Source organism: Sinohyriopsis cumingii, chromosome 1 (genome assembly GCF_028554795.1).
Source record: "Sinohyriopsis cumingii isolate HCF-2022 chromosome 1, ASM2855479v2, whole genome shotgun sequence".
Taxonomy (NCBI): Eukaryota; Metazoa; Mollusca; class Bivalvia; order Unionida; family Unionidae; genus Sinohyriopsis; species Sinohyriopsis cumingii.
The window spans coordinates 47,596,045-47,623,704 of NC_142961.1; the positions used below are offsets into that span (position 1 = coordinate 47,596,045).

General features: G+C 34.4%; 1 protein-coding gene across 2 annotated transcripts; it reads left to right on the forward strand.

The window, feature by feature from the left end:
• The first annotated feature begins 740 nt into the window (after positions 1-740).
• Positions 741-27,427, forward strand: LOC149806808 (stimulated by retinoic acid gene 6 protein-like). 2 transcript variants are annotated; one of them, XM_089958005.1, is made up of 10 exons: positions 741-1,516; positions 2,286-2,391; positions 3,457-3,532; positions 6,497-6,578; positions 12,445-12,493; positions 13,852-13,969; positions 15,379-15,495; positions 23,113-23,276; positions 23,804-23,906; positions 24,899-27,427. In XM_089958005.1, exons 1-10 carry the CDS (start codon positions 1,358-1,360, stop codon positions 25,032-25,034), a joined length of 1,110 nt encoding a protein of 369 aa, XP_089814131.1. In that variant the 5' UTR covers positions 741-1,357; the 3' UTR covers positions 25,035-27,427. The 2 variants fall into 2 exon arrangements, with proteins under 2 accessions (XP_089814131.1, XP_089814121.1); XM_089957995.1 differs by having other exon boundaries at positions 743-1,516; positions 23,718-23,906.
• The last annotated feature ends 233 nt before the right edge of the window (positions 27,428-27,660 follow it).

Below are 27,660 nucleotides of genomic sequence, written 5' to 3' on the forward strand. Positions count from 1 at the left end.
AATTTTAAATTCAGAAAATATTGCTTTCAAGTCAATATGAAAACCATACTAGTTTTCAAATTTTATTTTATGCTCCATTCAAAACGTACATGTCAATATATAGACCAATGAGCATGTGATGTTACTTCAATGTGTACATAATAGTAAGGTACAATATACGTTATACTGTAAGTCGCCATGATAATCCAGAGCTCTCCTGCATAGATTCGTTCCTGATATTCACGCATTCATCGTCACACCAACATTTCCAAACATACGGTCACATTACATCTAAATTTTGCCTTTAAATAAAATTGCTCACATATTGCCAATTTTCCAATGGAGATGTTCCTTCCATTCTTTTCTTCTGTTGGTTTTGTCTGACGTCTGTTCTATTCAGTATGCAGTTACGATATCATACTTAGTGTATACTATTTTAAAGCACGTAGAAAGTTAGTTTTGTGATTGTCTTTGTTGCTATGCCTTGTTCATCGACATGTAATCTGCATAATGCTATATCTTGTTTATCCAGGAAAAGAATGCATTATCGGCGAAAAATAATGAAATATATGTCAAGTACTTAATGGATCCAATTAGGATGAAAGCCACGCAAGTCTCTCTCTCTCTCTCTCTCTCTCTCTCTCTCTCTCTTGTCCGCAAATTCGTAGTAGAAGTAGACAAAACGCCAATTAGAATTAGCCTAACAAAACCATTTAGTGTAACTCTTGTTACTGTACTTAAGCGTTTTAAATAATTTCAAAGCAAATAAATGGGGGTTTGCAAAAAGAGGAGAGGGGGAGATAGTCAACGTCACAAGCGGTTTAACAGGAACTACTTCTCTTGTACTGTTAACCCTCCATTTCAGCAACAATGCAACGTTTAGCCTCTGTATCAAAGACATATAGTTAGAGTGACGATTGAAAATGAACAGATTTATAGACACGTTAAGATTACAAAGTTGAAATGTTCCTAGAGAATAATTTAAAGTTTTACTCAGCCATACTGAGTTACTTGTACCTGAATTATACTGCAATCTCTCTGCTTGCATGTCTGTCTGTGTCTCACTGTCTCTCTCACACTTTTTCTTGATGCGTTTGGCTTTTGCAACCATCGCTAGCTCTTCATATTATTATTAGTAGTAGTAGTATAGTAGTAGTAGTAGTGGTATAGTAATCAGCAGTTCCTAATGTTTTGTTGAAATATGTTACTCGGATGTATAAAAAGCGAGAAAATAAGTGTATTTATGAATTAAACTGATATTAGAATATTTTGTTGAAAATTAACGAAAACGTTTCTTTTTGAATAGTTTGTAGTGATACCAAATCCATAATTTATCTATGCATTCAGCAATGAGATAGTTGAGAGACGAATTTAATTAATGCTCAACCTTCAGTCATGCTTTACGTTTTATATATTGCATTTTAGACAAACAATTCGAAATAAATATCTGGAAAGTATCATTGACAACGTACCCGGATTTACCTACTCCAACCCTATCTTCTCAACAGCATTTATGATGGCAATACTTCTGTACCAGGTAATATTGGAAAGATATACAAATTATCTTGAAATTATTCCGAAGTGTTATGTATGAGAGCTATATATTATTAGCATCACATTTTAAGCCCATGTTTAAAAACAAGGGTCTGTTCATGATCACATTCAGAAAAATATGAGGTTTAAAGAATTACATTTACGGTTATATTTCTCGAATTGTGTTTCTTGTGACAGTTAAAGCCAAGACCATTTTCCTCCGTTCTTATAAAGATATTATTGTTAATTTTTCTTTAAATTTGTACTTTCAATTATGGAATGTACCTCATCGGTGTTCTTTAATATCATAATGTTATTGCACATAAATGTTTAGAAACAATATATCTCCCTCAAAGTCTTCTGCAAAGTGCATTGAGCTTTAACTTTGTACAAGCATAGGCCCCTGAACTTCACATAAATGTTTAGTGGATTGTTACTGATTGAAAAATTCAGACATGTTAATATCATTATGTTGGTGGTTAGTGTGGTATTTCTAAAGTGTTGGTTTCTCCCGATCAATAATAGAAAGGTACGTGTGTGTTTCGACATATTCCAAGGAGCTGCTAAGAAATACCTATGATACGCATATACCAATATAGCTGTGTTCCTGATTTAAAACATTCTTAATATTAAGTGATTTGATGATATTTACTAAATCCAGGGTTAAATAAACAGTGCATATTGAAAGCTAACTAGGCTCTGCAGCGAACAGTCTTTGAAGCCTTCAATATTCCAAACTTCATTATCTGCGAACTGTTAATTATCTTTTTCAGGTCATTCTTACCGAACAGTATGCGGTGGATTCTTGGCAGAAAACGCTAGGCAAATATAGGCAAAATTCTTCATTGGAAGAGTTGAGAATACAGTATATTCTTCAAGGTTCGTACTGTTGACGATAGACAATGCATTAAAACATTGACACATGTTGGGAAGCAGCAAAAAAGGGAATTGAATAATACATTAATATCCAATCTTACGTTTTTTGTACACTAATCATTACTATCATCATGAGCAAACTTAATAACATCGCATTCGCGAGAACTCGAACGAGACGTAAGAAAAATATTTCATTTTTCTTTGGTAGATGTTGATATTTGGTATTAAGAGTCTACTTTGCCATCTAACAAATATATATATATATACATACATGTGTGTGTGATATGAATGGATGGTGGAAGTATGCTGTGCTATATTGTGCATCTGTGCAACAGCGGTAAAAATTCGTAGATTAAACTTGTAGAATCTTGGATGATGCAAACGAAAGAATTTATTTCTCCTGACTGAATTATCCCTGCAAGTTACATTTGGCTTAAAACCGGAGTTACAGGTGGATACATTTTTCACCCATCAATGTGATTAAACGGTGTGCCATCATATTTCTGTTGCACTGTAAATTATGAAAGACACGGATGCTCTCTTATAAAGAGTCATGTTTAAACTGCCCGATAAACACGATGTCTATGAGCGTTTGAAAAACTTTGATTGCATATAGAATCGAAAAACTCGGACAGGACTGAAATTATAATTTGCAGTGCATAATCTGATGTGGTCTTTATACTGAAGTAACTAAACATAAGGATAATGAAGGAACATCGGTTCTAATCGGTTCTTTAATCATGATTGGGCGTGGTGGAAGGTGTGGAAATGTACCCATGTTCCTCGTTAAATACTCCTGAATAGTATCTCAAATGTATTCATTCTTAAAGTTTTACGTAATAGTCTTTGCCAGAGATGTAGTGATGCATGGATGTTAAATTGTATCTTCAAGTAAAAATGTAGTAGGCAGATTACACATTAATTGGCAATTGCAAGAAAGCAGTTCTCAGGTATTTTGATGAAAACATTGTGTAGCATAACAGTTTTTAACAAATGTCTATACTTTTCATTTATTTTATGATCAATTTATTAACAAAACATTAAAGGTATTCCGTTAATAACTTTCAGGATGTGGTGTTGCTTCCGGTATAGCTACAGGAATCTATGGCTATAGTGTGATCTACTCCCTACTCATGACGTACAAGTAGGTAACCTTCAATTATTTCATCTTATATTGTAATTGTATTATGTAGACGTACATGAATTGCAAGTAGGTAAACTTCAATTAATTCATGTCATATTGTTATTGTATTATGTAGACGTACTTGACATACAAGTAGGTAAATTAAAATTAGTTATTCTTACATTGTAGTTGCGCTTTCAGTTGACTCTGGACAAGAAAAAGACATAATAGAAGATATTGAAAGAGAGAATTAAGGGCGTACTTTTAATTCGTTGAAGGCTGCACTAATGAATACTCTCTTTAAACTTTAAGTAGTATGATATAGGAGAGACGTCAGTCACTATTGTTACACTCGGCTTTTACATAGACAAAATGGCCAGAAATTCGTTTCAATAACTTATGCGTGTTCAGTCAAATTACTTGTCTATCACATGAGTTGAATCTTTGGCAGTAAAGATTTAAAACTCTGAATCTGTACGCGTAGTGCTATCCCCATCCAATAAATTTCTCAACGAGGACCACAAAATAGATAAAAATCAATGCATTGTCAGTTATTTGTCCCTAAGGTTAGATCTTCTTTACTTTCGTCTGTTCATTAATACAATCCAAGTGTTACACCAATGTTAGAATTTTCTATTTCAATAGTAAAATTTATTGAATCAGTTTACTTGGTTATGGGCCAATAGGTATCTTCTGTTATGTTTAGCCACCACATCGATGTCTACCGATCGAGAGAAACATTGCTATTATGTACAGCAAGACATGGCCAAGCCATCAAGGAATCCCTCTGATGTGCTAATTTGTGCGCTAGGACGCGTGATTCGATAGGATGTACTTTGTAGTTAATACTGGTGATATGTATGACGTATGCTCACGAGACATTATATAAACTAAGACTAATACTTCTCCAAGCTTAAAGCTTCGCGGCTCATGTGCGAGTTGCCTGCCGCGATGTTAATGCCGAACTCTATAGTTATGTTTGCCTTCACACTTGTACTGTCATGGCTGCACAGTTTCGAGACTAATATTTGTTTGCACTACTAGCCTAGCAACAAACCAAACTAATCAGGTTTCTGTTATGATTCTTAAAATATGTAAAGCGTATTCTTGTTGAAAATTCGAAGCAAATTAGATCGTAGCGCCGGCAAACAAACGTTAAACTGGAAGCAAACGTTTTCCCTAAACTCGATATCTTTACAGTTTTTACGATGTGTTCATTTCATACGATATTAATAGTCAAGAATGTTGTTTTATTTCATGTGTCTATGTATCCATGGGAAGAAACAGTTTTATAGTATTCAACATCTTTTCGAAGGTTTCCATATTGTGAATACCGTTGGCACCTATGAGCGATTTTTTGACTTACATGATATCACTAGTTTTATTAAAATAGTCCGTCATAGTGGTGTGATGTCATATTCGAATGATTCAGATAAAAGACGTATCTTTTATATTGTTAACTGAGCTGGAGCGGCACTGTATTCATTTGAACACTTTTTTTTACCTTGTTTTTGTCGGATCGAGTACAAATGTGCAACACATCAAGTCCCTGAAACAACAGGGGTCAAGAAATTATACCCCCCCCACCAAAAAACCCCAAGAAAACCGTACACACACAAACATACAATCATTTGCCATTTAAAATCTGACCATTGTTTATTCTTGCACGTTTAATTTATTGGGTATTATGCACACTTTGAATAAATAAACACGTAGACTTTTGCTTTGGTGCTCTTTCGAGGAAAGAAAGGGACATTTTGAAATTTTGGAAGCCATCCTCCTAACACTTGATATGATGATGCCCTCTAGTTTTTAACTATTCAACGGAAAACAATTATACCAAGTATCGGACAATTATCTTGCGAAAGTAAAAACATTACATGGCCGGCTTTATGCATATTTATCGATCAGACCGCGCCCTAAAAACTATTCCAATATAATTTAAAAACGTACAGATCGTGCACGTTGATTTTTCATACCAACTTAATAAGAAACAATTTTTGCTTCATATGACACGCGTGGAACAAGTGAATTCAATCGTCAATAAAAATCTTATTACCAGGTAAATGTGTATTTTGACCCAGTTCATAATAACTTGTAATGATTTTGTAATGTTTAATGGAAAACAAAACCACAAAAGAAGTATGAAAGTATGTCGCTACTGTAATGTTTCGTTTTTACTGAAGCTTTCATTCTAGAGCATTCCATATAAATCTTAAAATCTTTGGCTTGTTTTACTCCTTTTCTCTATGTGTGTGTGTGTGTGTGTGTGTGTGTGTGTGTGTGTTGAAAGAGTTCAGTAGAAACTTTGTATAATGTCACGCTCACGCCTTGGAATGCAAATCTGTTTCGTCTGTTATAATTTTAATTTAAAATTAAATTGCAATGTTTTTAACTTGAACATTTGAGCTTCTAAGGCAGTTAAAAGTCCCAACGCATCCTTTTAGCCATTTAGAAAGGAATGTGGTCATGTGAATCTCTTTCAATGATACATATCGACTGATACAAATTTGAACGATATATAAAGTAATATTTACAACAGAGTGTAGAGACATTCAGCAGAAATTCAAACTAAATATCAAACCTGATAGTTATTAATTGCAATATTTTGAAAAGTATTTTCCAAAAACAAAACGAAAATGCAAAATTACACACGTAGATAATGTGAACGGATTACTTTATTAAAACGATTCAAAGCAGAAATGCCGCCAAAGACAACTTACGATATGGAATTATTTGACCTAATTTCAACTCTGAGCATGACTTCAAAAATATATTCACATTTGTTGTAAAATAAATTGTCAAAACTTTATTTTTGCCCCATGTTGAATAAATAAAAAGTTTCAAATATTAAGACAGAAATTCGAATTTAAGAAGAAGAAGAAAAATCAAGATCAAAACAGATCTTGTCGAACCTTCTTATATGTAACTATGCCTTGCTATTTGTTTTTCACATTCGCTATCAAATTTTGTTTTCTATTGCAGACGGCATATGCTGAAGTTATACAAAGGAGAAAGAGACTTTCTTCCTGAAAGAACAGAGCAAACGAAGGCAGAAACACATCTAGTAAGTTTCTTCCTCGTCAATTTTATATTTTTCAATAATGATACCGTATCTTTTTTATCTTTACAAACTTTAATGAAAATTCTCGTAGAACTATATTGCTTTTTCAACCAATCTCCCCTCCAATGAGTGATCAATGCCATCATTTAGCACTTTATGGACCGAATAAAGACACAAATCCTAAAGTAGTGTCCTATGGTGACGTAATGTGAAGACGTTTCATGCTTAATTTTCCTTGCGGAAGTGGTGGGGTTCGTTTACTGACATCCGGGCCTACTATTGATTTAAATCCATCCGTTAAAATTCTTCCGACAGATTCCAAATGCAAGCCAACAAAAGCAAACATTAAAGACAAACGAGAGGCATATCTATCTATCTCTCTATCTATCTATCTATCTATCTATCTACTTAAATAAATCAACTCATCTGAATAATAATCTTGTTTAAGCGTTCTTCTTTTCCAAGCACTCATTTTAAGGGCACACAATAGTGTTGTTATCAAACCGTTAGACCTTGCAAGGAATCTACACTTGTTGACCTAATTCACCTCACAACCCATTCAAATGAAGCACCAATAGAATTTCCGATACAGATATTCGAACTTCAGTAATGAGTTTGGTGTCAGAACACTTCGTCTAGGAATATTATTAAATACTGACAGCAACTGAAAAAAGAGGACATTGTCTACATCATGCAATATTTATTTTATGACATCTACACGTCATCCGTTTTTGATAGCCTGACGTCATACATAGCTCATGTTTCTATTGATTTGCATAGGAAAATTATATATATTCACTCTCTCTCTCTCTCTCTCCACAATTTTCCACGTAGGTGTAACTCTGATAAAGAAGGCAAATAGTTTAAAATATGTGAAAGATTTCGACTTACATGGTATTTTGATTGCACTTTATGCAAAATAAATTTGAGTGCCGTAACTGACTTTAATGAATTTAGGATTGTATGGTCTCTGTTCATGCAAGATAACCAGTTTCCGTTCATGTCCAGTGTTACGTGCTCGATAGATGTAACGTTTAAATAACACTGTTTGATCCTGGATTGACAATGCGTTCATGTTAGCAATATTTTTGGAACAAAGGACAGTTGTCATGTGCAACCAGTACGAGAAGAAACATCCCGTTCATGGCATATTACAGAGTCAAGGTCTAACTTTTACCCCACTCTCCTTGTTTCACGGAGTGATAACTTTTAAGTGGGTACGAGGTCATTTTCCTTCTCAAAAGTATTTGAAAGGTAATAACTTATATCCAAGAATTTCAGAAGATGGTTACAAACGGATCAGCTGGCCTTTATTAGTTATTCATTTGGACAGTTCCCTAACGTGTTTTGTAATTTTCAATGAAACACCAAGCTAGCAGTATGTTATATCTCCAACCAATCAATTTCCAGGGTTTTGAAATGCTGCGAGCTTGTTGTCTTTAACTAAATAACATAAAAGAGCGAAGGACAAACATTTTTGTAAAATGCAACGAATAGTGCATTTCTCCAAAGCGTAAAGTTAAAAATATTTAAAAGGAACTTGCGGTATTTTGAATTATATCCCAAATAGTCCTAAAAGTTCTGTTACAAGTCAAAAACTATAGATTATTCCGAATGAATTCCAGTGGTTTTCCGAATGAACTCCAAACTTAAATTTGCTGATATACCCATACAGCGGAATAATGTTGATGTGCTAACAGTCTTGATGTATCACTATGATATAATCTAAAGTATCCTTCAATGTAATTCAGGATAATCCCAAAGTAGTAATTTAATCCGAGAAGTGTTAATCAAAATTTGTAATTCCAGCGAATAGTGTAAATAAATAGAGCCTTTCAAATATTAAATGAACACAACTTAAACTGATTCCACTAATACTGTTAAGAAATGGAATGAGTAAATCTGAATTAAACAACATTTATATAAAAAGCAATGAAACAATAAAAGAACCAGGATGAGGGTCATTTTTTGCAGCATATTCATAAACAACTTACCCCTTGGACATTCTTAATTATCTATATAAAAAACCTAGACCTTGAACTCAGCATCTGTACACATGCTTAGAACCAAGTAATAATGATCATAAACTATAAAAAAAATAATAGATTGAATTTACCTATATAATATGTCGTTTATAAAAATAACATTAATCAGGTAGGCCTAAATCCTACCTTCAATTATTATGGATAAATGTCATTCTGACAATACAAATTAAATATACATAACACATATATTGATCTTGATTTTCAATATTGTAAGTACGATTAGTTCTTAGATGTCTCTGTTAATGCATATACATCATTTGGAGATTGCAGCATACATACATGCATACATACATACATACATGCATGTATGTATGCACACACACATACATACATATATACATGCATACATACATATCGGAACCAGGATATTTAGACCACCGCTCTCGTGCGATCACTGTCTTTTAGTCCCGCTTATGGTCGTAATATAGAATCAGAGTTGTATATAGTACATTTAGACAAATACAAATGATTTTCACTTTCAGCTTGATCACAGGCCATAGTTTCGTATATGATTTTGGTTTACATTGAAAAATATTCGCTCCAGACGACCATTTAATTCTGTGTAATGACCTAAAATCCCTGACAAATTGGTAAAAATCTGAAGAATGCGGTTCTATGCATAAAACAATGCAAGTCTTATGTTGCACTAAGCAAGTGATACCACTTTTACGATGAAAGTGACATGTGCATGCAAATATATCCTTACTTTCTTGAAATTTGAATTATTGTCATTGACACTTTCGAAAATCGACATATATAGCAGTTATGCAGCCAGGAATTTAATATTTTGCCACTGTTTTGAAATCTGTACTATGCGTTGCATGTATGCATTTTGGAAATAGTGATTCTTCTAGCGGAGATAACACAAATGTGGGCTATCCCACTTTGATGCAATTCAAACTAAGACTACCCTAAACAGACTTGTAATATTTTATAAAGTGGTTGAGAGAATTTCACCGGCAATACAATACCTTCGTTTCTAAACTTTTTAAACGAAAAATGTATTATTAGTTCAAAATAGTTTCGAGATATTTAGGCAGAAATATTGTAGAAAAGCCAATTGCCAGAATAAATGTTTAGGACACAGCGCCGAATACAAACCGGGCTATTTTGATCTCGATTTCAGCTTCGTTTTGAATTGTCACAGAAATCTTTTGCTGCTTGAGCTGATGTTTAAAATTTCTCTGTTTCACTGTCACCTCGGAAACTTAGGAAAAAGTACGGTTAGGCGTTTTCGAGGATTCTTGCAATCAACTTTCGGTTGAAGTTGTGTTTATAGAGAAGAAACAACACCATAGGAGATGAGGCCGTAAAAGAAAGGCACGAAGACCACATATCTAATTTTTATACTCATTCACTTGTACAATACAACATTAAACTGATAAAGGTACCTGACCACTAAATATAATATCGAACAATTAATGTGGACGGTCCACCATTGAATAAGTAAATTCATTCCTTCTTTCGAGTCTCTTGATTATTAAATATCTTTTAAGCAGTCTAGATGTATATAGCATAGAAAATGTAATGAGTCACGAATTAAATACAAGTATTTAACCTATTTTAGTAAAGCATAAATGTAAGTTAAAGTGTCCTTCTTTTGTTGCAAGTGTTACAAGGGTATTGCTAAACAATTGGCATACCAGTATCATGTTACGTGATGTTAATATAACCGATACTCTGTACATTACCTTTTGAGCAGTTTCACCAAGTTGCTGGAGCACACAATATATGCAATAGAGACCTATATCTACAGTAAGAGTGTTGAAAATACCTATATATCAACATCGAACATCTCACCTGTTTTAATGATGCAACGTAGTGAAGCAACACATAACGTATTTTTCTTGAGACATTCATTTTGCTATTAATGAGAAATAAATCGTCTAGATTCTCAGTTGTGGTGAAATGAAAAGGGGAGATCCTCTCAAATTATGTTCACATATTCATGTGCTTTGCCAAGACAGCACACTTGATATTAATTCTTGTCTACGACGACGATGCGTCAAACTTCTGTACAGCAATGTGACCAATTATATAATTTGTATTGTACGGGTTGAGATCATACCTTTGCATAAGGTGGGTAGAGTCAGCCCAAATAAGAGAAATTACTGATGTCTATTCATTCGACCTCGTCTTGTGTATGGGCCTAATAAATAGCCCATCATTTGAATACGCTTTAAATTGAACGGGTTCAAATAATTTGAGCCGCAGATGGTATCGATTGAAATATTTTGATTGCAAAAACTTATCGAGCACGTTTGCTAATATGTGAACATAAATACGTATATCTTTTAAATTTTCACATGAAATACGTTTGAACAGAATCGATTATGGTTACATCTACTGACAAATTATGTTTCTATAGCAACGTGTATATTGATATGTTCTTATATGGTAAGTATAGCTTATATATGCGATCTGCAAACACCTGATAATTGAAATTTTACATTCTAATTAGCTGCAGTTAAGTCTATATATAAACCGAGATGTGTCCTCTTAGCAATCGATTACTATGCCAGTATTCATTCAAAACATTCTAGGTCCTATGTTTGCTGAGAAAATTACTTGAGAAGGATAGCATTTATGTAGAGAAACTAGCTACAATGAAACTAAAATAGAAAGTTTAATGTTTATTACCTATTTAACCTCACTTCTTTTTCTTAGGATGACAAAGCTTGTGTGTGATTTTGACTTCTTCGGAAAGGTCACTCTTACGAACAAATCCGCTCATTTCAGTCAGATGCAACTATTTTCATAAAATGTTACTAGCGCATTGTTACCTTTAAATTTATCCTACCGCTGCATAGCAAACTTAGGATAATGATTGCTAGGGTCAGCTTGCAAATAATTAACTGGATCTTTATTAAAATGTGGGAAAATTAAAAGGAATAAATAAGATAATTATTTCGTGACTAATCACAGGAATCATGTTCTGTTGCGGTAATGCAGAAATTAATATATGTTGCATCTCTTCTGCTTGATGCCACAAATTAAACCGTTGCTAAAATGTAAAAATAAAATACATTAGATAGACAGATAGGATTAACTTTTACTTTTTTTGCCGTACTGTGTCACTATTATCATTTGCAAATTCAGTTCATAATTCAGTCAATATATCAGTGCGATCCAACGTTTCGCTATATTAAATGCTCAGTTTTGCGCAAGAACTGATCTGGACTTCGGACACCGTTTTAATCTGACCAAGTTGTAGCTGAGATTTATTCTCGGTCCACCCGGTGCAATATTGTTGACAATAAAGATCGCCAATTTTATTTGCTCTTTATATGTACAGAAGGATACGGTATCCTTTCAGCTGATTGTACGACTGAAACAAAACCATGTTTCTCTCTGAGTAATTTGTCCGTTGGTTTTAGGGTGGTACAGAACGAGTAGAATCCAACTAATATTTCATGAACCAATATTCCTTTTGGCATGGAAAAGAATTTTTGGCTGAACCGGACAGGAAGTAAATTTTCAATAGTTCAATTCTACTTGAAACTCTTATATTATTTCTGACCAGTAAAATATGGATTCTTAATTCATTCAAGGGGAGTCTAATCTTTTTGGAGCTTTACATGCCGCTTGTTACCATGATTCCCTACTGCCTACTTTCCAGTAACTTAGAGTAAGGATTAACTTTCAGCTAATCGATGAAGCTACACGATGCGATCAAGATGGCAAAATCAACCGACCAATTACTAATGTTAAACATATTGCTGATTACAGAAGAGAAAAGCAATCATTTCAAACAATCGTCTTTGATTGGAACGCCAAAACATATTTCTGATGGTAGTTAAAAACACCTTTCCTTTATCTTACAGATTCGAAGCACACAGTACATGGGGAACCAAATCATTGGAATGATATATGGTACATAAACAAAACTAACATCCTCAGCAACGACTCACATTAACAATCTTCAGGGAAATAAAATTATTTCATTTTTATTACGTCCTTGTATTTACGATAAGAGGATTACGCCTTCATGACTGTTTTCATGAATACACTGACTTTCGCCTCTAGCATCTGACACATTTGGTATTTAAATATACTATGCATGCCTTTATGTGGACGATATGTTTCATCTTCGCAATTTTGAGAAATGTTTGTATCATTATGGCTTGTGCTAGTGAATAACTTGATTGTCTTGCTTTACTTTGTATAATTAGTTCCACTTTGAGACAACCTTAGTACCAGTCTTAGGAAAATCAAGAGATGTTTGGTTGAAAGTACCAAATCATACAATATACTAATATTAATCGATGTTACATAGCTAATTATCATGGTAATAATGTATGATTTATTGGATTAAAGAAAGGGATGAATGCTTAGTAGATTAGTGCTGAGCATTATTCTTAAAAATCAGCTCACAAAATTGATGTTGATTCTTAAACCATTAGGATCGATGCCAGTTCGAGGATTGTGCATTCAAGTTAGATGTCACACAATTATTGTACATTATTGTATGCTCACCGTCTGATATTTTTTTTTTTTTATGAACTCGACAATCTTCGGAAACTCGATATTCCAAAACAAGGGTTCAACTGAAATATCAGAAAAATATGAATACTATATTGAAAGCAATACCAGGATACGCATAATAAATTTATTCACGTTGTGTGTTTTTGCGTCTCGATATAAGCCACAAACTTTAAAGAAGTAGAATTTTGCTAATGCTTTCACAATTATTAGCTCTTCAAAGATGCTAAATTCAACATCAAGAAAGTTCTTCATTGTCGCTGTTGTTTCCTAGTCGTTGTTTTTAATTAAAGTAGTTCCTTTAGCAAACACTTGTTCATACGCTACTAGACGACCCCAATGTATGCTATTAACTGTTATATTAACTTTTCTCCTATTTTAAATCGATGTAACTATGTTTTCTTCATAGTATTTGTATGCCTCAAAATACTAAATCATAGCATTTGTATAAAAAAACTTGGAAGAACTGTACTAAAGTAACATAACTTGTAGTTATGCACTATCCAGAGTAACACAACTTGGACTAATGTAATAAAGATTAAAATTTAAACCATTAAGTTTAAAATGTTCTGACACTCATTGAATTAAAAAAGACAATAAGGCGATCAGTTCGTGTATTATTAAACTACTTCCATTATTGTTTATGAACAGTTTACAATTGCGTACTTTTAGAATCGTTTGTAGTTATCATTCTCTTTTGCTTGATCAGGTACCGCAATATTATTTATTACTTTTACTTTTCTTTCCAGGAACAAGTATTTGCTTCTTTTGCCTGTTTGTGCCGTTAACTCTATTGTGCTTAGTATTCAGACTTGTAGAAGTACTTGATAAAGTTCCGCAGTTATTGCAACAGTTTCAAATTTTAATGTAAGTACTATTTTAGTAAATCAATCATATGTAGTGCAAAACTCATCTATTTAAAATCTAGTATACACGTCTAATATGTCATCAAACAAATCGTTCAGCCAACCACTACAAAATAGTCTTTGAATAGTAAAGTGATTTTATATTATGGCGCAAAAGCTTTGGGTATTAGAAGTAGGCATTACTTTTGTCACGTACTGTTTAGACGTTTTTCGTAAATTCATCCTTTTCTAAAAACATTTTGTTTTAAAAATAAAAAGACACAAAATACACATTCTACCTTTTTTCTCCAATCTTCATACATTTTACACATTTTTCTCTAAAGTTTGCCTTATTTGTTACGGCATTAAACGTAAATCCAGAACAGAATTCATAACATTCTAGTCTTATCAGTATTTTCAAACGTTCACTTTTGTCTATTTAATATTTTAAATTTAGTAAATTTTATTTTGAAAATTCGTTTATTATTTTTAAAACAAAATATACTATTTCTCACTCAAAAAGTTTAAAATTTTAAAAATCTAATTTATAGTGTTAACAATCTTGAGAGCTTAATGAACTATAAAATTTAAACTTGCTCATAAACCCATTTAATGTCTTTATCTATAATAACTACATCACTGTTCTCATTTGAAAGTTTTAAACTTTATAATTAGTAAAATATAACTTTTTGACAATACAAAAGTTTGATAAAAATTCACTTAAAGAGATTCTGCTTACTTGATTCTCAAAATACATACGCTTTGGAAAAGTAGTAACAAACCTGAAGAAAAGATAAATACAAACAGAGCTACTATGCTTTCGTTAGAGAAACGAGCCTAAACGGCAGGACAGAAATTAATACCATGACGAAGAAGCCTAAGGTTTCAAAATATGGAAAGATGTCGTATAAGTTACACTTAGAACACACATCCAGACAGAAAAAATACTTACGTTGAACCAAAAAGTTGAACTTTAAATAAATAGTTTAAAAAATACCCATGATAAAATATTCTCCACCTGAAGTAAATCAACAGTAGCCTTAGCACGATTAACAGCTTAAAGAGTCATACAGGAAAGTCTGACACTTTTTAATTCTGAGTTTTGTCAAACTTGCTTGAAGTATAACATATGGAAGTTGACATTCCCTGGGGTGGATGGTAATATGAATTCTTTCTCATCGACGGAAGATAAGACACAATCTCAAACGAAGAAAGAGTCTGTATTCAAATGGATATTGCGTTAACAATGACACATTAATGATGAGATAAAAGACAAATATAAATAGTCAATTAGACAAAACGTATAAACTTTTTCAAGTTTCTAATTTTGAGAAATGATTTGAGCATATGAAGAGGATGGCTTCTCTAGAACTAGTGAATTTATGGCTTGCACAAAATACTGCATTATTTTATTGTACAATTCCTATTTAGGTACCCAGTAAGTGTGTTCATCATCTTCCGTTTGCAAATCTTCATCGTGGGAAAGTTCTTGTTACAAGAGAGATTAAACCCGACTGACCAACAGAGACCGCTTGCTATAGATAACAGGTGCATCATTACTTTATCCATTATTATTCCTACTACTACCATTATTATTATTATTATTATTATTATTATTATTATTATTATTTGCATTCTCCTTCATAAAGTTTAGGGTATTATGTTATAAACATCTATTTTCCTCTTCTAACAATCTTGAAATCAAATATAGGATAAACACAAACACCTGCTATGCAGTCAAATGTTTCTGAATAAAAATCAATATAAAGAGTTCAAGTATTAAATAAATGAAATATCATATGTATTTGGGAAATATGTTGGCCGAAAACTCCACAAGAAGCTTCGGAATGTCCAGCCCGCCTTCGTAGAGTGGCACGCTCCAAATTAAAGTAAACACGGAGATGAGGTGGTATTGTACCGTATATTACACTCTTACTTCACCCAGTCATGACTCCTGAAGGGTGAATCTCGACTAAAGTGTACACTCTGCACGTGTCGATTAACATTAGAAAAGGTTCTCTCTACTGCATAATTTTAACCTATGTGACAGAAGTTTTTTATATGACTTCAACTGAGACCTTTTTCCAACCAGAATAACTCTTGAATGTTTTCAAAGAATTCCGCTGATATAGCAACCTTTATTAACTGTTTAAGCATTTTATTGACTTATAATTTCATATTTTATTTTATATAAATGTTCAAACTTTGTGACGTCAATATCTTTTATGCTTTATCTTGTCGAACTGCTGTCCTGCAAGGTAGTTCCTATATTGTTATCGTTAGCACCATGACCAAGTGCTTGCTGAGATTGCCGCCAGTATAGACATAGCAAGGGAGAAAGAAAAAATAAGTGAAAAGTGGTCCAAACTTGATCAGTTTTGTGAAAACGGCGTGAGACACAAAAACAAAATACTGAAGGAACAGGCATTTTCACAACAGCGAATGCTTGGTAAAATGATACAGTTATACAATGACAGTTGATATTCCCAATGGACGTGTGTAACACTAACTTCAGAACTGATATTGTATTGTGGTCAGGAGGTCTCAAACATGGGATTTTGTTGGAACTGATAGTGCCATAGGAAGCTAGAATAGAGGAAGCTCATGAAAGGAAACTGGTCAAGTATCAGCCACTTATCCATTAGTGTCCGCACAATGGGACGGAAGGCCTGAAATCTACTAGTGGAAATGGGGCGCCGTGGCTTTGCATCACATACCTTTTGGCGTGCCATGCGCGTCATCGGGATTACAGGAAAAGCAAATCCGACATTTCGACTGGCGTTCCAAACCGTAATCTACCTTCCGTTGGCAGATTTCCAACCGCCAAATCTGACAGTTGTTGTAGATGGTTTCTACTGATGGTAGCGTAAACGTTTTTGATGGTACTCACTCGAGTCACTAATCGTTATAGTCCATCGAAGTGATTGAGTCGCTTGTTATCCCAGTTTTACATTTACAGCAATGTGTTGATACTTTCAACGTCTCGTATTACATTTTATTTAGCGATTGTTGCGGCGCGTGAAAACAATTCCGCGAGCACGTTTAGTGCGCCTGTAAACAATCCAAAAGACATGACCGAGGCCATTTCCATATGTTGCGTAAACGGTTTTTCTCGCGTTATCAACGAAAACTGGTGTCGAAACGTCCACGTACTACTATCATTTTATTAAATATCAGGCCCATCTCTAAATGACAGTGTATAGTCATTGTTTCATGTCGAAAAAATGAAAAGAATATATCTCATTATTATATCATGGAAGATACACAGTTGCTGAGGGCATAATTGATAATAAATCGAATGATTTCACGGTTGGTGAGAAACCATGCAATATATACCTTTGAAAACTACGCCTGCCGTATCAGACCTGTTTCAGAACTACCATTGATGGCATCACATGTTAAATTCATCTGAGTCGTTGAGGTAACTCTGACAATGTCAGGCGGAGTATGATATGCTGTCCTGGAAGTAAGTGGTGCACTCAAAACCAAGAACTGTTCTCAACGACGGCTGTCCAAATATTTCAGCGATTCGATTGCTCTGAAGGTGTTGACTCACCATCTCGAATAGAAATTTGTTAGTCTCTACCGGTCAACACCAAAATTCTTCGTCAGACCTCATCATTGACCTCATCATTGATTGAGGTAATATCGTAGTGGCTTTTACCAAGTTCCACCACACTCCAAAATATTATCCATCATCTTGCGAAAATATAAAAGTGTTTTTCGCGGACAGACCATTAAGCGGTCGTGATCGGATATTAGGCTAACTAAAGAGAAAACGAGAGTGCAATCTCAAGTGTGCGTGATTCTTTAGCTGTAACACGAGTTGAAAAAGTCACATCGAATTCCAGTTTTTTATGAGATTGTGGACATTGAGGTAACGTAAATTCGTCAAATGTTTTTGCAAAATGATTCCAATGATCACCGCTAAATTATTTATCTGGAGTAAACGCCCATTTTAAGCCATTTCATGCAGACATGTTTATCGTGTGTTTTTGATGTTAATTTCATCATATAATCTTTCCAGGTGGGAGGTCTGCAAAGGGTTTTCGAAAATCGCCTCACGAACTGTTCCGTCAAAGACTTGAAACGGTGTTTACATCTGCAATTTATACTCTGGTACGTCTGGAATGTTTTCAACTGCCTCTCTATCGTTTACGTTCAGTACACGGATGCCTATTGCGAGCACGCCAACGACTTCACGGGGGATATTTTCATATTCATTTATTACAGCAATGGCAGACATTATATATAATTGTAATGATTGTTAAATTGGCTCATCCAAACCCGTACGATATTTCTCTCCGAGATTGCAAGTTCCGTTCAAGTGAATGGTGGACAACTATATGGATCTTTAGTGATCCACGTAAATATGCCACGAAATTCATTCAAATTAAATGAATGTTTGCAAGACCTTATACGTCAACACCACGAAATATAATTATCATATTTCAGTTGTCTCGGATCGCTTAAGACACATTTGTGTATCGTTCAGCGAAATGTATCACGTCCCTATTTTTGTGTCGACGTCGCGGCTTATTTGCTTATGCACCACATCGTCTTATATTACATGATTGTTTTCCTTTCTATCCAAATCGTCAATGATAGGTGCTTCATCGGTAATAGAAAAGAAAGCGATGGACTCTTATATTCTTGTGGATGACCCTTTCTCACTCAACGCTTCTTAAAGACCTTTTAGAACATCATAACACGGCTGATCTACAGCCGCGCAATCACGTACAACCGATCCCACTTCAACCATCGTACAATCATATTCAACAATAGTTGTATCCCAGTCCAGTGGGGTCAATACGCAGCGCACAAACTGACTTTGGAAATACGTCATCATACGTGGAAAGTATAGACGTTGCCAGCGTGAAAAACTCAATGATGGTAAAAACATCTGTGTATCTTCTTTTCGTAATGCAATTGAATACTACAGTATATAAGACTATCATGACTTCACTTTGTGTATTATGTTCCACAATAGCAAGTACTGCAATTCCCACTCGAGCTCAAACACATAATGGACGAGTAGCGATTTCTGAAATTTGTGTTCAGTGTGGGGCAAATAGTTTCACAGTCATTAAAACAAAAAGAGGTCGGCAGTGATATCATGACTTCATTCAGAAAGTTACCAGAAGCACCATGGTGCAAAGATCTCGGTGAAAAACACATCCTTGGATACAAGTACTCTGGGTCTGGTACACAGAAAAATACACTACTTTATTCTAACAAACAATCAAACCATGGTGAAGCACATATAAAATGTGCTGAGTCTGCGTGTTACCAGCATGATCTTGCATATCAAGAATCAAAAGATATCCGTACACGTCAGCGTGCCAATATTGATCTCCTTCGTGTCTTAAATGTTATTGCGAAACCGGGTGCCGGAGAACGAATCGAAAGAAAGATCAATTAAGAGAGAGATATGAAAGACAAGACTGCATAAGGCGGCTCTGTCTTCCTTGGACAAAGTTCAACTCATTAAAGGCACAATATGTTAATCCAAAAATGATGGATACAAAATAACCGGAGATTATCAAAAACATACTACATTCTGCGTGAATATTGGAGAGGTAAAGCCGCAAAGGAAACGTTAACAAGCGCGGCTAAGGCAACTCATGGAATTGCTCCAGCATGGTTGGCCAAACAAACGCTGTGGCAAATCTACCTACCAGTGCCAAGAAAGATTTCACTTTGTTTGGTTTGATGTACAAATACCAAATGAAGTTCATTAGGCTGGTCTATTATTTCTTGCACGTAACCGTATATGTGATCCACAGGGTCGATTGCACATTTACAAGTGCGCGCTAACCACTGTCGATATTGCCAGAAATGCAAAGAAGCTGAGCCGTTGACGTCAATAGATTTTACAAGATACACAAGAACATGTCTATGAGTCTATACCATTAACACGGCCACGATTTCTGGAAGTGGATCCTGGTAAAGAATTTATCGTATTTTGTTGCTATGCTGTTTCTTGGTTTCAATAAACAAAAAATTCTCTTTCGAATAATCGCTGCTATCAAATTCTTTTGCTAAGCTTGATTCAGTCATGTTTTTTTGGTCATATGCATAGCAGTGGGTTAGTCTCGGTGTAGGGTATCTTGACACAATCAAGCCAAAACTATTTGATCTTGTTTTAATTGAACTCGAACATTAGCAGCTTCGACAAATCCAGCACAGACGATCCGTCGTAAATAGGTTTTATCAGCTTAAGTTGTGTTTAGTTTTACTGAGATTAGCAACAGTCACACCATTAAAGATCTTCCGAGATTTAAAAGGCTGGGACAACGGCTTATCTTGTTTACTATAACGGATAAGGTTGACTCGAATCCGTTTGCACAGATTCTTCATATTTTTCAAGCATATGGGATTGTTCATGAGTTTAATTAAACCCTTTTCAAGCTCATTTGTGGCCTTAGTTCTCAGATCCGTATTCATCTGGATATAAGAGCCAACAAAGCGTGCTGACATAACCCAAGCACTAGATATATCATGGTTATAGCCATTCCAAGTCGCAAATACAAGTACAGATTTTTCACTTCTATTATATATTTGTATTTCTTCCAAAGACTTAAAACAAGTTTGGTGCAGTAAGTAAATTTACCGCCAGATTCATTTACGATTGCGCACTGATACGGAGACAACCGCGTTCCAGGAAGCGGAAATGCTTCTGGCGCTAACAGATAATCGTTGTTTACATCACGAAAATGTTCCAGATCACCTCCAAAGAAATATTTGTGGTCGCTGTTACTGTTTTATTCGCGTACGTGTGTGAGAAGTTTACGTGGGATCAATCCACTGAAATCCCACAAGTAACGGTTTCATAATTGCCCAGCCATAATGGTTGATGGAATAAAGATACATGATGTAACTGTTAGGAACGGTTGGGTCATACCGTCCAGGTTTTGTTTGTCGGAGTATGTATGTGAATTCCCATAGAAATCCCTCCACAAAGTGAGCTCTCAACAAATAGATATTAGTCAATACCTCGATTTTCGTTTTATGAAATATAATGTGCAGGATCAATGATGTTCACGTGCATGGTAGTGTTACAAAATCGTTCCGACATATTGCATAAGAAGAACATATCAGATACAGATCGTGATAGTCACCCAAGGTTTTGCATTTGAATGTAGACCAAAATTGTTTGCGTACTCGTAGTCGTTGGCGGAACCACCTTCACGTGCCAGCAATGATTAACAGTCTTCAGTTAAGGACAACTGCGTTCTGGCAAACTTGTCCCAATCGGTCATACATTCGTATGCATATACACCTTTTCTCATGAACGGGTCAGTGTTAATGATACGATACTGACGGGTAATTTTTAGTTTTCAGAAACTATTTCAAATCGATAAACTGCAATTGTTCCAGCCGAAACGTCATGCATTTTTCTATGTTGCTTGCAATAACCAGTATTGGTGCCGTTGACGCCAATGCTACTGCCTGTATTATTAGGTGACCATCATATACATGCAGTTTTTGAAACATTACAGGAAATTTTTCAAACATAATTTTAGCCATGTGCTGCCGGTCGACACTTTTTTACATTATTACTGACCATGACGGAACCTACTCTTGCATTCGTATGTAACTGGATCCATGAACTGGCTGATATGGTGATATATGTGTTTAGAACCTGCATTGGCGTATTCTTCCAAGGTTTCAAGAATCTTTTCAATGCCTTTATCGATTTCAACACTGTTGGCGCTGTTGTAGCTACGGTTCAGGGTTGTACGAGCACCGATGTGAAACGACGGTGTAGTGGTTTTAAAACCATCGCGATCACGACTTAGCGCAATATCCAAATGCGCATTACGGACAATATCTGATTTAACTCCGGAGTGGCCAGATCGATGTAACACCGATGTTATTATAGGAATCATAACTATTGACGTTTGTCGAATGTCTTCACTATGGTTGTATGTATGCATATTGAAGGATATTAGAACCTTTGCACATTCATGACTTAGAATTCATTCATAGCACTCTATTCTTTGAACTTAATATAGAACATATAGGATTTGTTTGGATTTAATTCACGATATTGTAAGTTCCCCATAAAGTTGTATTTAATAACTTAGAGAATTACTTGTTTTGCTTTTCTTTTACAAACACTTCTTTATTTACTTCTTTTTGTTACTTAGTTTTAAGACCATTGAGTTATAACACAACGATGCTTTGAAAGTGCCACTCAGAAGGAAGCCATTACATACATACATACAATACATACAATACATACATACATGCATACATATATACATACATACATACATACATACATGCTTACATACATACATACACACACAAGCACACAAACAAGCACACAAACAAATACATACATAAATACATTCATGTATGTTGCAAGTAAAATGCAATATATGGTGAAAGAATGGTATCGAGACGCTAGCTGTTGACCAAGTTCCATTTGCCCTGATTTAGCTCAATAGATTTTGTTTCAAACTTAACAAAGCCCATTGCAGTATTTAAAAAGTAATTTGCGGCGTTTATGTTAACTGATTAAAATTAGAAGGACAATATTTTTATTTTTTGTTCTCTAAATATTTTTTGTTTTCTTATGCTTCAAAAATGTCCTTTTACATACACGAGTAAGTAAAGGATAAATTTCCAAAGAGACAATAGCGTTTGTAAACTTGAGATTATCTTAACAGCATGGTTGTATCAAAATTAGGGTGGTTGCAGAAAGTAGCATCGAAGTTTTAAAAAGTTCATGTTTAAAAACATTTACATGGAAATTGGGAATAAATGATTCAAACAAAAATGTCGTAAGAATACCAACTAAATCACTCAAATTAATAATTAAATTACAATTCGGACATGCATACTTTTATCAGCCTTAACGACAGGGAAGATAAATTTCAGTTAGTGATTAGATTAAATCTAGTAATTTCTGACTGTTTTAATTCATGGAATATTTAGTGATCTCGACATGTTACAATTTAAGGAAACGCAGAACATTGTTAAAAATTCTAACTCCCGTAGAATAATCTTTTCCACTCAGATGTAGGTTCTTATGATAATTTCTTTGGTTGCATAGGGCGACCATACTACAGACCATTTGTTTTCTATTATTGTTTTAAGCTTCGACTTCAGATATGGAACTGATATCTACATGTAAACGTTTCGTCTGTCGTTTAGAAAAGCCCACGATTTATTCAAGTTCTTCATGCTGTTCGTCAATCTGAGTGTTGGAGTTATTGTCTTCCTGATACGCCTAATCAGCATCATAATCCTAGGAATTTTGCTCGTACCCAGGATGGACAGATCCATGTTTCCAAAGGGATTTGAAAGTGACGATAAATGTAAGTAAAATTGCGGATGACTGTTTAATGGTTGTATGTATGTATGTATGTATGTATGTGTATGTGTATGTATGTATGTATGTATGTATGTATGTACGTACGTACGTACGTACGTACGTACGCATGCATGCATGTATGCATGCATGCATGTATGTATGCATGTATGTATGTATGTCTTGTCTGTCTGTCTGTCTGTATGTAGGTATGTATGCACGCATGTATGTATGCATGTATATGTATGTATGTATGTATGTATCTATGGATGGATGGATGCGTGGCTTGATAAGTAAACATTAAAGGGAACTAAAATTGTGCATTTATTGTGTATTTTATATATGTAATTTTTCCAGTATTTAATTTTTAAGCAACTATTTGTATTTTGCACGTAACCTTAAATGACTCTTCATTTATGCATAGAATACTTTTTCTTATATGTTTAAGGTTATATGAATTATGTCGGCATGCTGATGGTGGACTTCACGCACAATAACCCCATAATGAGACTGTTCTGTTCTATTCTTCTGAAGACTACTGCAGAAAAGCACGATCAAAGGGGCAATGCGAGCACAACCGTCCAAAACTTCACTTACAGTACACTCGGAGCGCAATCTTCTCAGCGACCATATCAAGGTATGCATTATATAACGATATTTAAATGTCTTTTCTTATAATCAACAGGTGCCTCATAAATAAAGCAATGATAAGCATTAATCACAAGACGAGGTACATTTCGAACATGTCCTGTTATGTGCTATCGCAACTCCTATCCAGTGGATCTTGATTATTTAAGGAACTCAACGCCCTCCCCACCATAATTATTGCCAGACGGTTTTGGATTTTTCATCGTCACCTACAAGATCTTGAAGATGGACTCACAATGTTTCAACAACTTCAGTGCGTGTCTGTCATCATCCTCTTCTGGTTGTATGTAATCCCTTTTACCCCAGAAATACTTCAAATATATTAGAAAAATTACATTTTTTAATATTATGATACCATGCATAACATTCGAAACATAACAAAAGCTTGTTCGCTTAGACCTTTACGGCTCGTTTAGGGAAACAATCTTTAGCACCTTTAATGGTGCATTTAATTATTCCGTTGTTTCTTTTAATTTTCTTTGTCCTTATCCACTAGTACACTGCACTTTGGAATATTCACACTCTTTCAAATATTACAGTAACATCAGATTTTCTTCATTTGATATTTGCTTCTCAAGGGAACATAATGTTAATTATTGTACATTCTTGATGTCTTAGAAGGCACGAGAGTCATTTATTCAAAAATTGGTAGGAAGTTGGACTGCTTTCTAAGCCCTTTGGTTTCCATGCAGGGTTTATCTTAAATAAAGGTCCGTATTCAGTCAAAAGTATGGAAACTTCGCCTAAGCTGTGTCGCAAATGAAATCGATCGATGCAAATTCCTTTTGATGGTTCAGTCGATTCTGGTACCTACTTGTGGCAATAACTGTCACAATAACTGACCGATCCTGTTAAACATCTGATTGTTAAATAGTTCAATCGAAGCAAAACAAAAGAATTGTTTACACAAACTTGATCTTCTATTCTGATAATATATAATGTTCAAATGAGCGATTATCAATTATGTTTTGTGAATACTAGGTCACTCAAGGCCAAGAAACAAATGGCTGGTTGCTTATACCTTAATGAAGAATCCTGCCATCATCGGAACGAGGAAGCATGCTCTGCCAGGCATAGTTCTAATAGAGACATCAAACGTTCGGGCAGACGTCATTGACAGAGTTCAGCGAAGTATCGCCTCAACACTGTTTATATACATTGGAATGATGGTCGTTTTGATAACAATTGCGTTCCTTTATTTTGGCTTCAAAGCAATTATATAAAATTTAATATCACTTTGATGGACTCCATCACCATTGTTATATAAACTGCATGCATTATTACCAGTGCGGATGTGATAAATATTGGGGCCATTCCTATCGATGTCCGGATGATACTCCTGGATTACACATGCAGAAATTCTATCCTTCTAAGAAACTATTTTTATAAATTAGAGAGATGTATGCTAAAACTGACTTCACATTATGAAATATCGGTTAATTCGTTAATAACGACTACTTGAAACTTCTTGCAAATATCAAAGTCAGCTTAATAATGACACGAAGGAAATCGAAAAGGAAGAGGTAACTTTGTTTCATATTTTTATATATATTTGTTCCATCTAATGTATTCATTAAATATATCTGAAAAGCATCTGTTCAGCAAGTGTATGGTATTGAGGATGGCAATCCATCAAATCATGGTGCCATTATAATGTGAGTATTTAAATGTATTGTATTATCATTACTATTCCAGCATAACCGTAAAGTCAGAGGATTACTTGGTACGTGTATTCAGATAATTAACTGGTACAAGTCATTTGTAGTGACGAATATAGTGTTGACACATATTTGCGTAAATCCGAATGAGAATGCACTCAAGTTATCCAATAAGATGATTGAATAAAACGATGAATTTCATGCGAGCAGTAGTTTAAAATATTTACCTTCGTGGACACCGTCTTGTTTAAAAGAAATAATTATCTCACTCATACATATCAGGCATCAATTTTTGGTCGCAAAAATGGCTGACACAGAGCGCTAAGAATCGTGATTGGCTAGCTGACAAAAAAACTAATACCGTGTAACACATTCATTATTAAAAGGTATTGCTGTATTCAGTTCTAAACATTTTACATATTGTGGGATGTATATTGCTTCATGTAAACGTTTTGCACAGATGTCTTGAACATCTGGAATGCATGTTTTAAATGGCAGGTTTCACTATGTTTTTTATAATCCGTTTGTACGCTTAGCTTGCACAACTGTGAGCATTGTAGATTACGTGGTTGCTTTTTCATTGCTTTTCCAGTTGTATCATACTTACAAGTTCAAGAATGGGAATAGTGCGTACATTTTCTGTTGAAATGCTCTTAAGCTTTCATTGTAATAATTCAATGGTCAATACTAATAATAATGTTATGGAGGGTGCGTGTTTCTGAACAGTTAAAATGGATTTTAAAGATTAGTTTAATGAGTTGTTTGTGTCTACTGGTAATTCAGAATACATCTGGGTGGACTAATCAAAATATTGATCATTATTAAATTTGTTTTATTATCTGCCGATTTTGTAAAGTCCATAACTATTCCTTCCATAGCAAGATCGTCTTAATATGTGCGTTGGGATACCGAGTTACAATAGCAAAAATGAGAAACAAAAGTTATTGCGTAATTTTAGGATAAGCCTTTATGTTAATCTTTTGTTTGTAAGTTCATCGGGAGAAACACAGTAAGATGTGTTTATTAAATAAGGAAGGACATATATAGATGAGAAAAGGGTTTGCTTGTTCTGTTGGAGACAAAAAAACAATAAGTTTTTGAAAGCTTAGATTTCGTTACAAAAGGACTTTTTTAGCAAATATTACATATATTGCTCTGTGTGGTATAAATATTTCAAGAACCTCATATATTTAGAAAGCGTTGTTGATGATAGTAATTGGGAGGAATCGTATTTTGGATATACATCAGTATATAATTGAACCTATACATGACTAGTACTAGAAAAGTGTACACTTGTTGCTGAGTCCCAGATTTGGCAGGACTTGGGCCCTAGTAGAACAGGGATTTACTTGTATTAAGTTGTAATATGCCATTATCACAGGATTGTAGTAAAGAATGTGTAACAAATATTGTAATGTTTGAAGATTTCTTGGTTCATAAGGAGAATGCATAATATGGCAAATGCATGAAAAGACTCTTTGAACGACCATACTAACTCTTGAGGTTGATCATTGATTATTGTGAAGACATATTTGCCTCTATGTTAAACAAACGTTTGTGTGAATGAGATGCACGTAATTGCATTATTGACGAAGAATAGCTTGGTTTCGGTGCGAATATTCTAATTCAAATGACATAGGTGCTCTAAAATCTGGCATATAGAAGTAGATTCCAAAAGGAGTCAAGAGGTTTTACTGCTAAAAACCTCTAATTGTGAATGGGTCTTGCTTCAAAATGTTTACATCGTGAACTTGTTTTAACTACTTTCAATTCAAATTTGCTCTAAATGTATAATTTACTGTTACACTTTGAGAAATTTCTTTCCATAATAAAAGTTTTTCTATATGCAAAACCTCTTTCGTAACTCAAATGTTCGTTCTTATCAACATTTTTAAGAGAATATATTCATAATGATCTTACTAATTTATATCTTCTTTGTAATGTTTTTGTTGTCATTGTGTTTTGGTGCTTGTTGTAGATGAGGATCATATAAAAACATTAAGATGTTAAAGAAAAATATTTCGAAAAAGTTAGATATACATATATATCTCATGAAAAGTGTTATGGCTTTATGCCGACACAGAA